This window comes from Trachemys scripta, chromosome 1 (assembly GCF_013100865.1).
Source record: "Trachemys scripta elegans isolate TJP31775 chromosome 1, CAS_Tse_1.0, whole genome shotgun sequence".
Lineage (NCBI taxonomy): Eukaryota > Metazoa > Chordata > Testudines > Emydidae > Trachemys > Trachemys scripta.
Window position 1 is genome coordinate 102,055,340 of NC_048298.1, and position 12,066 is coordinate 102,067,405.

The 12,066-nt window shown below is 42.4% G+C and overlaps 1 protein-coding gene across 2 annotated transcripts in view; it reads left to right on the forward strand.

The window, feature by feature from the left end:
- The first annotated feature begins 1,959 nt into the window (after positions 1-1,959).
- Positions 1,960-12,066, forward strand: part of CREB3L2 (cAMP responsive element binding protein 3 like 2) — a 126,700-nt gene continuing 116,593 nt past the window's right edge. For both annotated transcript variants that reach the window (XM_034779686.1, XM_034779692.1), the window contains exon 1: positions 1,960-2,448. In XM_034779686.1, coding sequence (XP_034635577.1) covers positions 2,347-2,448 — 102 coding nt within the window. In that variant the 5' untranslated portion in view covers positions 1,960-2,346. The remainder of the gene's footprint in view (positions 2,449-12,066) is intronic.

The following is a 12,066-nucleotide window of genomic DNA, read 5'->3' on the forward strand; positions in this document are numbered from 1 at the left end:
CTCACTCTGTCCATCCCTCCCCTCACCTGGCCCCACAAACACCATACTAGGAGAAAAAGCAGCTTATGCTCTTTCCCTCTGTGTGGCTGGCCACCCTCTCTTTTTGCACCACAGCAGCCTCTGGTGGGCAAAGAGTGTAATTGCAGCACCTCTCCAGCAAAATAATATAACAAAAATCTGCAGGGGGATATGAATTCTGCACAAGTGCAGTGGTGCATAATTCCCCCAGGAATTGAACAGGCACAGTGACAAAGGGCCTTGTAGGCAAAGTCAAATACTATTAATAATTTTGCATATAGACCTCATTAGAAATGGAATCTCTGCTCTGCAGCAAACTTTGGCATCTCAAAACTTGACATTCCACAGCTGAATGAAAAGCCTAGATTTCCCACAAAATGAAATTTTTGAAAAATATTTTCTTTTGGAAATCTTGAAACCATCTTTTTGAATTGTTTTGACTTTTATAATTTTTATAAATTATAACAGAGTTGAAACAATGTTCCCATAACTTCCCCTTAAGTGTTATGAAATCAATACATTTCCACAGAAAAATCTAATTTAGCTGAATCAGCATTTTTCCACTGGAAGACTGTTTCATCAGAAACAGTTTGACCAGGTCCAGTTGTATGCCAGTAGACCAATTCACTGGCCCAGGAACAATCAATGCCACACACTAGAGTTGGTTTTAGGCCATTGTCTCAAAGCACAATTTATTGGTTAAACAGAAAACTTAAAGTAAAGTAGCTCCTCTGCCCAGCATAGGCCACAATTCACAAAGGCCTTGTCCTCAGCCCCTCTGGGTCCTTGACCTGACCACAAGAGTCTGCCTGGTCCCTGTAGTGCTCACTCTCTAACACATTTGCCTGAGAGTCATCTCATAGTCAAGTATCAGAGGGGAGCCGTGTTAGTCTGAATCTGTAAAAAGCAACAGAGGGTCCTGTGGCACCTTTGAGACTAGTCAAGTACTTTCCCCATTCCACTTTTTACTACACATCCTCCTTATAATTCTTCAGCTTAACTGACCACTTGCTGGCCTTTATAAGGGCCACATGCTCTTCAGTCTATCACTTGACCTCTAGCTCCACAGCCTCAGTTGGAACAGAGCTGATCAGACACAGGTGGGGCTGGCCCATATCCTCTTAAAGGGGCCAATCCTCCTGTGAAATGTAATTTCACATCACTTGAATGTTTAAAAACTTAAAGCAAATCTGGGACTTAGGGGTTCATCCTACAAAGTACTGAGCACCCTGGTGACCCTGACCCAGCACAGCATTTAAGCATGTGCTTAGTTTTAAGCATGTGAGTAATCCCAGTGTGACCTGTGCTGGTCCCTGGCAGGTCAGAAGCCAGGGCAACCAATCAGAGCAAGGGACTGAGGCTACATAAACAGGTTCAGCCCAGCCTTTCACAGCAGTATAGTTGTGACAACTGGAAGGAGATTGCAGGTGTTTCATGGAAGCGTACAGAAAAATCTTGTGTGTTGTAAGATGGCTTTAGGCTAACTGCGGAATGAGACACAGAGCTGGGGAAGACCTCCAGCCTACCTGCTTCCTAGCTGTGTGTATTCTCACTGCACTCACTGTTTTGATTTTTGCTTCTCAAGCGCGGGCGGGGCTTTCCCCAGGCTGTATTCTTGTCGCTATTGCATTGGCTAAAGCAACTGTCAGTCCCACAGCTTTGCTGGCCCAGCAGCGCAGCTGGGAGGGTGGGGGCACGTTCTATTGGTCAAAGGAAAGCAAAGCAATAGGCCACGGTGGGGCGTGGGAGGGGCTCCCCATTGGGTGAAGCAGGCCAGGGAACCCCCGCCCACATTCCACAGCTGGAGAGGTGTGGGAAATAGTGCAGTCTGGAGGCTAGTTCCTTAATTCTGATTGGGCAGAGTCTTTGAAACTAGCCAGCTTCCCTTCAGTGATTGGCAGTTTTTATGGAGGGGGAGCCAGCATCTGAAGGGGTGGGGAGGGAAGGCTGCTGGTGTCAGTTTGAGTCTGGACTCTGAGCAGCTGTGGGGAGGGTCTCCAGCTGATAGAGGAAACTCGCTACCTATTAAACCCAAACACAGACACATTCTAATGCAGATCAGCTGTGTGCAAACAATACGGGAATTGCAGTACTGAGCACTGGAGAGAGGAGAGTAGGGTTTGTTCTGGAAATTTGTCTCAACTTAAATTGAGATATCTGTATCATATAGATATAGATTTGAGGGAGTATTAAGTACAAAGAGTGAGCAAAAGGAGATCTTTGGTCATATGGAATAAGGCTTCTCTGTGTGAGCAGAGTGCCCATAGTGAAGTGTGCCCAAATACACATACCCTATCTCCCTTGGCTTTATTGTGGTTCTAACTGACCATGGAGGTGTTGGAAAATGGGGAGCAGAACCTGTTGCACTGGGATCGAAAGCTGAGTGAGCTGTCAGAACTGGTGGACTCCGATTCCCTGCTAAACAATACGGTGAGAAACAGCAGTGCTGGGCTGTTTGTGTGTCTTCTGTACGGACACTAACGTGTGTTCGTCTTGTCACGGGGGAGGGTGTGCAATAATTTCAGTGTGGGGGGGGAAGCCCCTTTCTTTGGGGGTGGAAGAGCAGGAATTGGGCTATCACCCATTTGCCTGAAAGTTGGGCTGGTCTGTTATCAAGAGTTCTTGTGAATACTCGGTGTAGGAGGCGTTCAGAAATCTTCCTTGTGAGATTATGAATGTGTGTGAAAAGTATGAGTAATACCATTTTCCTTCCCTTTAAGCCTTGCTTTTCTTTGTCATTCCAGCTGGGTGGCTGAAGAAACCCAGGATAGAACTGGGCCCCATTTGGCTTATGCCTTTGGGGGAAGCCCTAAAACTGCTTTACAGTTAGTAATGATTGGGGGGGGGGGGGAAGAGAGCTGGTATTTGGAATTTTAATTGGGGTGGTAACTAGGAAAAACAGATACTGAAATGCATTTTCATTTCTTCACGTCCTTCCAAACGAGAATGACTGTGAGCATACAGGGAGAACCCTTGCAGTGCATTAAGGTGCTGTTGGATCCTAAGCCATTTTAAAAAAGACTGAAATTTCATATTTTATTAAAACAGTAGCAGCAGAGATGGGTGTGTAACTTTATGGTTTGGATTCCACTCCCCCCCCCCATGCCAATTAAGAGGTTTGTAAAGGTTTAACTTAAAGCATCAGTAAGAAAATAACAGACTTCAGGACTTTACCATAATGGGTTTATTCTGCAATTGGGTGAAATCCAAGACTTTGAAATTCTGAGGAACTGGTTCCTGCATTTCTGCAGCCCACCATTATCATTAGAGGTTATGCTTGAAACGGAGTTGGAACCCTCCTATCTCCTGAAAGATTTTTGTGGTGTATTGGGGGTATAAAGAGAGAAAGAAGACTTCGTCCTCATCTGACAAATGCACTGTTAATTGTTATCAAAGGCACAGCTGTAGCCAGATGTTTAATTTACTTTACTGCAGTGTGCAAAAAAAGTCACTTCACCCAAAATAAGGCCAAAAGTGGGTTTTCCCAGGGTACCACAGGAAAGGGGGGAAATTAAGTTCTTCCAGGCAAACAATGCAGAATTACTCAGTCTTCCACAGCCAGGACAGAGAAAACAGTGTTTTCTACTGAAGATCTTATTTTTTTTATAGTGGTTGACAAACCCTTGTTGGGTGGAAATGGGCCAGGCTTTGACTGAATTCTACAAAATATTGAAGAAAAATTGGTTTGGGTGTTTAGTGTACTGAGTGATTGAATTCTACCATGGTGCAGATTACTTTATATTACTAGTTGCTGCAAAGCTGAGAATTTGGAATTGACCATCTGTTTAGTAGGCTTTTAGTTTATTGGGATGCAGAGTTGTGGCTGTGTTGGTCCCAGGATATCTGAGAGACAAGATGGGTGAAGTAATATCTTTTATTGGACTAATACAAAAAAGTTTATTTGGACACAGACTATGGAGGCATGTAAATATTGGAGGCATTTTCAGTGCAACACTTCATAGCTTCTGGCTACAGAAACTCTCACTGTAAACATGCGTCTAACCCTGGAAAGTGAAATGCTTTACAGGGACTTTCCTATGGCATGGCTAAGCAATCCCTCTGGTAAGTTCTTTCTTGTAGGCTGACTTTTAGGGGGAAAAAGGTGTGTTAATTGGCATGTTAAAACTATAATTACCTTGTTTACATAGGGATTTTAGTGTATTAAAATCCTAATGTAGACAAAGATAGTGGTAGTACTAATGTGCTAGTTAACCCACCCTTTTTTTCCTGGTGTGGACATGGCCTTTGGTTAGTTTAAAATTGCCCTTGAATCCTCAGATTCCAGTTGACTTGCTTTTGGTAGCAGCTGTTGGTGAAGCTGTAGGCATGTTTGTCTCTGTTCTTCCCTGCAAGTACATCGTATAATCTCTGGACTGAAATCATGAGCCCCACTCTTCACCACTGCCTACCATAACAGTTATGGCAACTTCCTTTTCGGCTGGGGCTCCCTTTCCCTTTGGAGACCATCAGTGGGGCGTAACATATCAAAGGGGCTGCTGTTGTGTCACAAGGATTCTTGTCTTCCTCCCCTCCAACTTTGATTTTTGTCCTGCAAAGGCAGAATGTTTTATCACTTCCTGTCAGTCCTGGCAAGGAGAGATGAAGATCATTAACTGAACTCTTTTCTCTTCCATGGAAATGCATCATTTGGTTACCATGCCGGTTTCCAATATTAACCACCTTTCTACGGTGGGAAATTATTGTTGAAGCACAAATACTATTTTATGCCTTTAAAAAACAAAGATGCAAAGTCCTTGGGGGAGTAGCTATAAAGGGCCAATAAATATATGAAATTTAACTGTATTTGCCAACTATCTTAAAAACAACAAAAAGCAAAACAAGAAAAAAACCCAGCCTCAACCAAACCAGTGTTAGGCCTCCAGCTGTTACTTGTCTCTAATGCAGGAGATGTTTTGTGGGCATGTGCTGGCCTTTCAGCTCTGCAGACCTTAGTCTCTGATCTCAGGTGAAAATGAGTAATATTTTCTTGGGTATGTGGGTGGAGAGGGTGCATTCAAGTCCAATGTGTGTGCATAGCACACAGTAATAAAAGTTGACACAATTGGTGAGTCTCTGCTCAGGAGAAGTCCAACATTGTAATTCTGGGGACTGCTATAGGTGAGGGCTGAGGTGCGCTGGCAGAGCTGTATGAGGAAGCTTGCTCAGCATTTACCTGCACTATGCCTGGCTCAGTGTAGGCAGTCCTATCTGTGCCTCACTTCTGTGAGTACTAATATACCCAGGTAAATAAAAGGGAATAAAAGGTTTTCATCTGTGAACTGGTGATGTACCATAGTGCCACCATGCAGTATCATAATTCTGCATCACAGCAAAGATTTTCTGTTAGTCTATGTGCAGAAACATGAATAACCATATAAGGCCTAACTTGCCGTGTGCTGGGCAGGCTGGCCTTAGGGTCCTGGGAAGCATGCCTGTTGCAAGTTCCGAAGTTTAATGCAACTAGAAGGCAGGCTCTCTGTTGCACACTGTAACTGTCTCTTTCTTTAACTATCCCATTTAACTGCTTTGTCATTGAAATTTCTTATGCCTTGCACAATTTATATCTTCAGATAGCTCTAGGGGGAAAGCGCTCCTATGTTGGATTTCTTTAATGAGCTAATAGGCGCTTTAATGACAGGAAGCGCTGCACTGTTCTGTTGAAGGGTGCGCACACACACACACACACTCTCTCTCTCTCTCTCTCTCTCCCTCCCTCTTAATTTAAAAAAAGGAATATTCTGAATGAAACAAGGGACCCCTCTGAGAATATTCTGCTGGATTTTATAGCTGTGTTTGGGATGCTTCCTTCCAACTACTGTTTGGATCTTTGTCGGTGACAAAGATTGAATTGCCATTCTAATTCATACTGTCAGCCAGAAGTATTTCCCTAATAAAAATCCAGAGCTTGGGTGAGAAATTGTGACCACCCAACATACATTTCCCAATAGGGTGACCAGATGTCCTGATTTTATAGGGACAGCCCTGATATTCAGGGCTTTTTCTTATATAGGCATCTATTACCCCCCCCCCCCCCCCCCCCCCCCCCCCTTTTTTCACTCTTGCTATCTGGTCACACTATTTCCAAATCCAGTTACTGGCTATTTGAAATGTTTATAGCTTGTAAACTAAATGACATTCTGGCTGCCCAGTGGTCAGAAACAGTGCTCCTGTCTCTGCTGTGTTTAAATGGAGAATGCTCTGCTTGTTGTGTGGCAAATAATCCTACCTAGGCATTGACTCTTAGGAGCATGTAGGAAGAGGCCTCTGAAGGGACCCAAACAGAGGCAAGAAATTGATATGTTTCTGTTGTCGGAAGAATTCTGAGTGAAGCCACCAAGAGAAGGAGAAACAAAAGCGACCAATAGTATGAATGATGAAGTGGGTGTATTTCAAAAAGAGAGGATGGTATGATTATTTTGACTACTTATTTTTTCCATAGTAATCCCTCACAGGGAAAGAAAAGCATCTTTTCCTACTGTCACTCGCACTCTTATTTGCAAAGTACCGTTTCTGTGGAGGAATATGTTGTGCCTGCTGTAATGAAGTAAAAACTTCACAACTACCTTTAATCAAGCTTCTCAACTGAGTCAAAATTTAGCATTTCCCTGGTTTAGACTTCAGATCTTGTAGGATTCGTTGGCTTCGCTGCTTCTGCTACATATGCAAGTTTCTTGCTTGGTGTGTCCATAAATAGCAACGGGGGTGGACAGTGAGGAGTCTGTAGTGCCCCTGTAGACCTGCTGCTGTCAGATTTATGTGCCTTCAACTGTTTGCTTAGTGGGATGAACACCACAGATGTATTTGCTTGACCACTTATCTCTCAAATGATATGCTGACCCGCCCATGTTCCCTAGTGCAATGTCACTGTCTTGTTGGCAGCCGATGGCATGCAGATTGAGTCTTCCTCTGGTCTTTGCCTATTCTTGTCTGGGCACATAACTGTGATTTAAATGTGAAAAAGTTGGTAGTACAGTCCCATTAGTGCCATCTCAGAAGATGGACATGCACCATTATAAAGGCTGCTTATAAATCCCAATCTTCAGCAGACACCTCTGTGCTAGTGAAACTAGCATCCCACCTTGTGACTAAGCATCCTATCCTCTAAACAGAGAGACATACGTGTGTGTGTGTGTGTTTAGGAAAGATATGAACAGCCTTTGAAAGACGTCTTGAATAGGTACAATCTTCTATTAATGTGTGATAGACAAAAGCAAAAAAAAAAGTGTGATAGGAAAACTTACGGGCAGGAGGAGGGATCCACTTTCCTTCTGCAGTCTAACAGTGATGTGTGCATATGTAATATACAAAAGGATAAAATTTTTGTCACTGAGACATTGCCTGAGACAGCTGCCTTTATATAGTTAAAAATGCTTAACCCCCTCCACACCCCCAAAGCAGTTCAAGATTCAAATTATTAATCAGAGCTGTGTAGACCACGTGTAATAGTACAAATACATTTAAACACACAATTATTTAAAATTGTCCATGCCCAGATTCAGCTCCCTGGGGCTTCAGTGGTTTTTTTCTTGCCATAGCTGGTGATCTCAGCAGTGCCTAAAGCACCATAAGGAATGCGGCTCCCTGCGCCACTGTAACTGTTAGTGACATCCTCTGAAACAGAGCCCTGAGGAGCTGCAGGCAGGTCTTGGCAGGCAGCAGGCCTTTTAGGTAACTCTTCAAAGGACAGTAACACATTGGAATTCAAGTCTGCATAAGCTGACCTACAGTTGATGCCGTCCCAGCAGGGCTGCGTGCCTCAGTGACAAATACCAGGTCCTGATACAGATGGATAAATCTGTTGACAAAATGCTCTGTAAAATGCCAACTACCTGTTCCATTTCTAGAAGGCAGTCAAAAGGCAAATGGTTCTTGTAAAGAACTTTTAACTGTCAAAAGCGTATCCAATTCTGATGAGGCAATCTTGTTCCCATTTTGTTGTTGTTAACCTATTTATTGCTTGATTCTGCTTCTGTATGGCAGCAGAATGCAGCTGGATTTAATATCGATATTGAACTAGACCATCCGCGTTCTAAAGGTGATACACGGGGAGCAGAATTGGAGGTGTTTGGCCATATGCAGAAGGTATGTATGTTGGATAGCACTGAAATAGTTGACTGAAATATTTTAGGCCTAACTTTTCAGAAGTGACCAGTGAATTTGGGTATCTGAATTCTTGAGTACTCAACTTGAGACACTTCAAAGGGGCCTGATTTCTCAAAGTGCTGAGTATTTGCCCTCTGAAAATGGAGCCTTTGAAAGGTATGCAAATTGAAATGGCCCAAATCTCTAGCCATTTCTGAAAATGTAGGCCTCAATGTGGGCTTCAGTATAGCATTTGCATGAGCTGTATAAATCCATGAGGACACTACAGTTGATGCTATGGATACTATAACTTCTGAACACTTGTAGAGTGTGGGCTTGTGGGGCGTATGCAGTCAGTTTGCATCTGCAAAGGAATGCATTGTTCGCTCTGGAGTCTCAGCAGGTTGACCATGCTTTCCCTATTTGATGCACCTGAACAAAAATCAAACTAAACATAAAGTTCAATGATGTCAGAGTTCAGAATCGAGTTTGTCCTCGAAGAAGAGTTGGGGAAACTTTGAGCTGTTCTTATCTCTTCAGATAAATTGTCCATTACAAGCTAATGAATCTCATCAGGAATTTGCAATGACTCATTTTCTCTGTTTCACAAACACTCTGATCACTGTCGTCTGCTTAGTATTCAGTTGACTTCTGCAGAAAGAGTACATCTGAATGGGCTTCCTTGGATTGCCTGTGTTTTTCAATGTGTGGCACTTGAGGCTATATTTAATTGGTTAATTATATCTGATATGATTATTAATTTTACATACACACTGTAAAATTCAATGTTTCCACAGCATGTGTACCACTGGGCCTGGAGTGAGCTTTACTGATTTAATATATTTAATTTCTTTTGGCAGGGTAGCCAAGTTATGGCTTCTGTGAAAAACATAACTGTGTTTCTTGTCTTAAATCCTGGGTTAATGTAACTTTTTATTTAATTTCCTTTTGATTTTGAGAGTGCTGGTACATTTTATTTAAAAGTGGAATTCATCATATTGCACATTTAGTTTTAACTCTGCCTGCTTAAGAAGTTGACTAAAGACTGATCATTTCTTCTCATCTGTAACTGGGCATGGAAGGCAATTCTGCAGTTTGGTTTATAGCCTAATGTGACATCACTAATCAGGTCTTCTAAAGAATTGGTCAAGGCTCTCCAATAAAGAGAGAAGCAAAGATGTACATATATTAAAAAGGCAGATAAGTTAAATAAACAACTTGGAGACAGTCATTCTAAATTATGAAGGAGCTGAATAACTTTTGAAACAAAAAAACAACAAACTATTTATGCTCTACACTTCCCATTTAAAGCCTTTTTTCTTTTTAAAAGAGGAACACAGTTAGTTCAAATATTCAGCAAATCTCTTGTAAACATCTCTGATCTAAAACCTGACTTGAGAGAAACACATGGTGGTTTGAAACTTTACCCTTACCATCATATTTCCTGCCAGTTAAATTTAGAAAAATAAGTGTATCGGATTTTCTCCAGCTGGGCTTCTTTTGGACTGACGTGTAACTGTACACTTAAGGTGCTGAATCTGTGATGATGGTTGAGGTAGAGAAGAAGAGTGATCTGTTCTGGGAATGATTTTTGGGGTATGGTGGGTAATGGCAAGTGTGCCCATGTAGCACAGAAAACACTATTTTTGGTACGTTGTGGAAGCCTGTAGTCTGCAATATCCCAGCTAAATGTTTCTCAAGACTTAGAAGGATCCTGTTGAAGATATGTAAAGGTATATTGCTAATCAAGGAAGTGGGTAGAGTGTGATAGTCTGGACAAATGAAATGCATCATTCATGTTATTAAAACTGGGTTGTCCTACAGCTGGGAACAGAGAGTTTTTCATTTGGCTAAGTTATGGTAAGAGAGTACAGCCTTAGAATTCCTCACAGATCTCCGTACCACACTTTAAAGAGACCTTTTCAGCCCTATCCTAGAAAAGGTGGCAACTGTGCAAGCCTTTCAAATAGATTTGGAATAAAACTGGGTTCTTTTCAATCTTCTTTCTTTTCATGAGCATCAGTATCTTCCACAGCAGTAACGATAGGCTACCAGGCAGCTGATCGCCCCAACCCACATTTGGGATAGTTTAACTTTGTTATGCTGTTTTCTGGCTGTCACTTCTTCATGCAGCAGTTATCATATTCTGTCTGTCTCCTCTTCCTCTCCAAATAGAGCTCCAAGCTCTTGATTGTCTAGTCCAGGATTTCTTTGCCTCCAGACAAACAAAAAAGTTCACAGTTGTTCTCAAGGTATTAAAACAGGGCCTGTGACCAAACCTCTCCCACCGCCCAACTATTGCTGCCTCCTTGTCTTTTAGCTTCTCTTGTTTGCCTGCTGCAGCCTGATGGCAGCACAACTCACTGGGATAGGACTCCTGTGCCAAAGCCCGTTGACCAAGACTTTGGAAGTGGAGTAATTTATTCTGGAATAGAATCACGTTTATTCCAGAATAGCGTATCCACACAAGGTATTATGCCAGCATAGCTAATAGCCATAGCTATACTGGGAAATTTCCCTGTGTAGATAAGTGCTTACACTTCTCATGACCTAAGCTACATGAGGCATTCTCAGTTTAATTAAAGCAAGAGACAGAGAGGTGAAGAGCTTGCATGCCATGAAGGCAGTCGTTACCTTCCCAATTCCCATTGCTGCTTCCAGAGATCTCTTATTGGGGCCTGCTTCCCCCTACCCCCCCCCTTTCCCCCCCCCGGATCCAAGGCCATAAACTCCACTTTTCAAATCTGACCTCTCCTGTTACTTAAACACACTAGGGTATGGATTTGCTGCTTTCCCTTGGAAGGCAAAAGACCCTTTAATGGTTAATAGCCACCTTTCAAAGGCTTAACCTGGCTCCAGTATCAACTCCTTGGCTGCCATTATCTAGTTTGTCAGGCCCAGTGTTAAAATCCCATAAACAACTAGTCCTTTGCCAAGAAATGTGAATAATGAGCAGGTCCCCGGAAGTTTTGTCACAACATAGCTCTGCGCAAGCATTCTCAATTCAGGGGAGAGAGCCTCATCTTTGCCTTCCCTCTAGGTCCTCTGTCATTCAATACCATGTAGAAGAGTGAGACAGAAGTCTGTCTCTCTAGACAGAAGCCCCTTTACTGGCAGAGGTAACCATGACACTCTAAGACTTTCAGTAATAAGGGCATTTGATTGTCTCTTGAAGTCTGGGATCTCATTTAGAGCTGTCCCAGGCTTCCAAATATATATGTTTCAGTAATAAGGGCATTTGATTGTCTCTTGAAGTCTGGGATCTCATTTAGAGCTGTCCCAGGCTTCCAAATATATATGTTTTTGAATGTAGGTCCGGTACTCTGGCTCTAGTTCTCTATAAGGGAAGGCTTCCTTCATAGTACCTCGCTACTTCGTGGGAGAGAGGCAGGGTTGCATGCAGTGGAGAGAATCTAGGTGACCTATTGGTTGTCCCCTGCAACTGCTCTAAAGCAAATGCTACTGTATTGAAATTGGAAGTCAAGAGAGAGAAAATACAGTGGAAGAGTAAACACAGCATTTCTCCTTGGGTATGTGGAATAGGCAATAGGAAAAATCCAGTTGGTTAGGAGTAAATTATTAAATTCTAATGGGGTTAGGGATGTTCTGTTTAAGCTGTAAATGAGGGACTGAGGCAAATGTGAGGGCTGCATAATAATGATAGTTTTAGCCTTGTGGAACTTTTTTGGCAGCAAACATTATCTTTTTTTCAGTTGATTCGACATTTCTGACCTAAGTAACATACGGTAACGAAGGTTGGAGGAAAAAAGATCAGATTGTAAATACATTCATTTGCTATATTTTATGTAAAATATATTTTTGCTCTCTTCCCCCCAGCTTTTGTATGTTGCTTGTCTTCTTAAACCCTACATCCTTTAGGGTAGAGACTATATTTGCTTCTGTGTCTGTAAAGTGACTAACAGCATCAAGCACTGATTCAATCAGGAGCCTCTGGGCTATACTAAA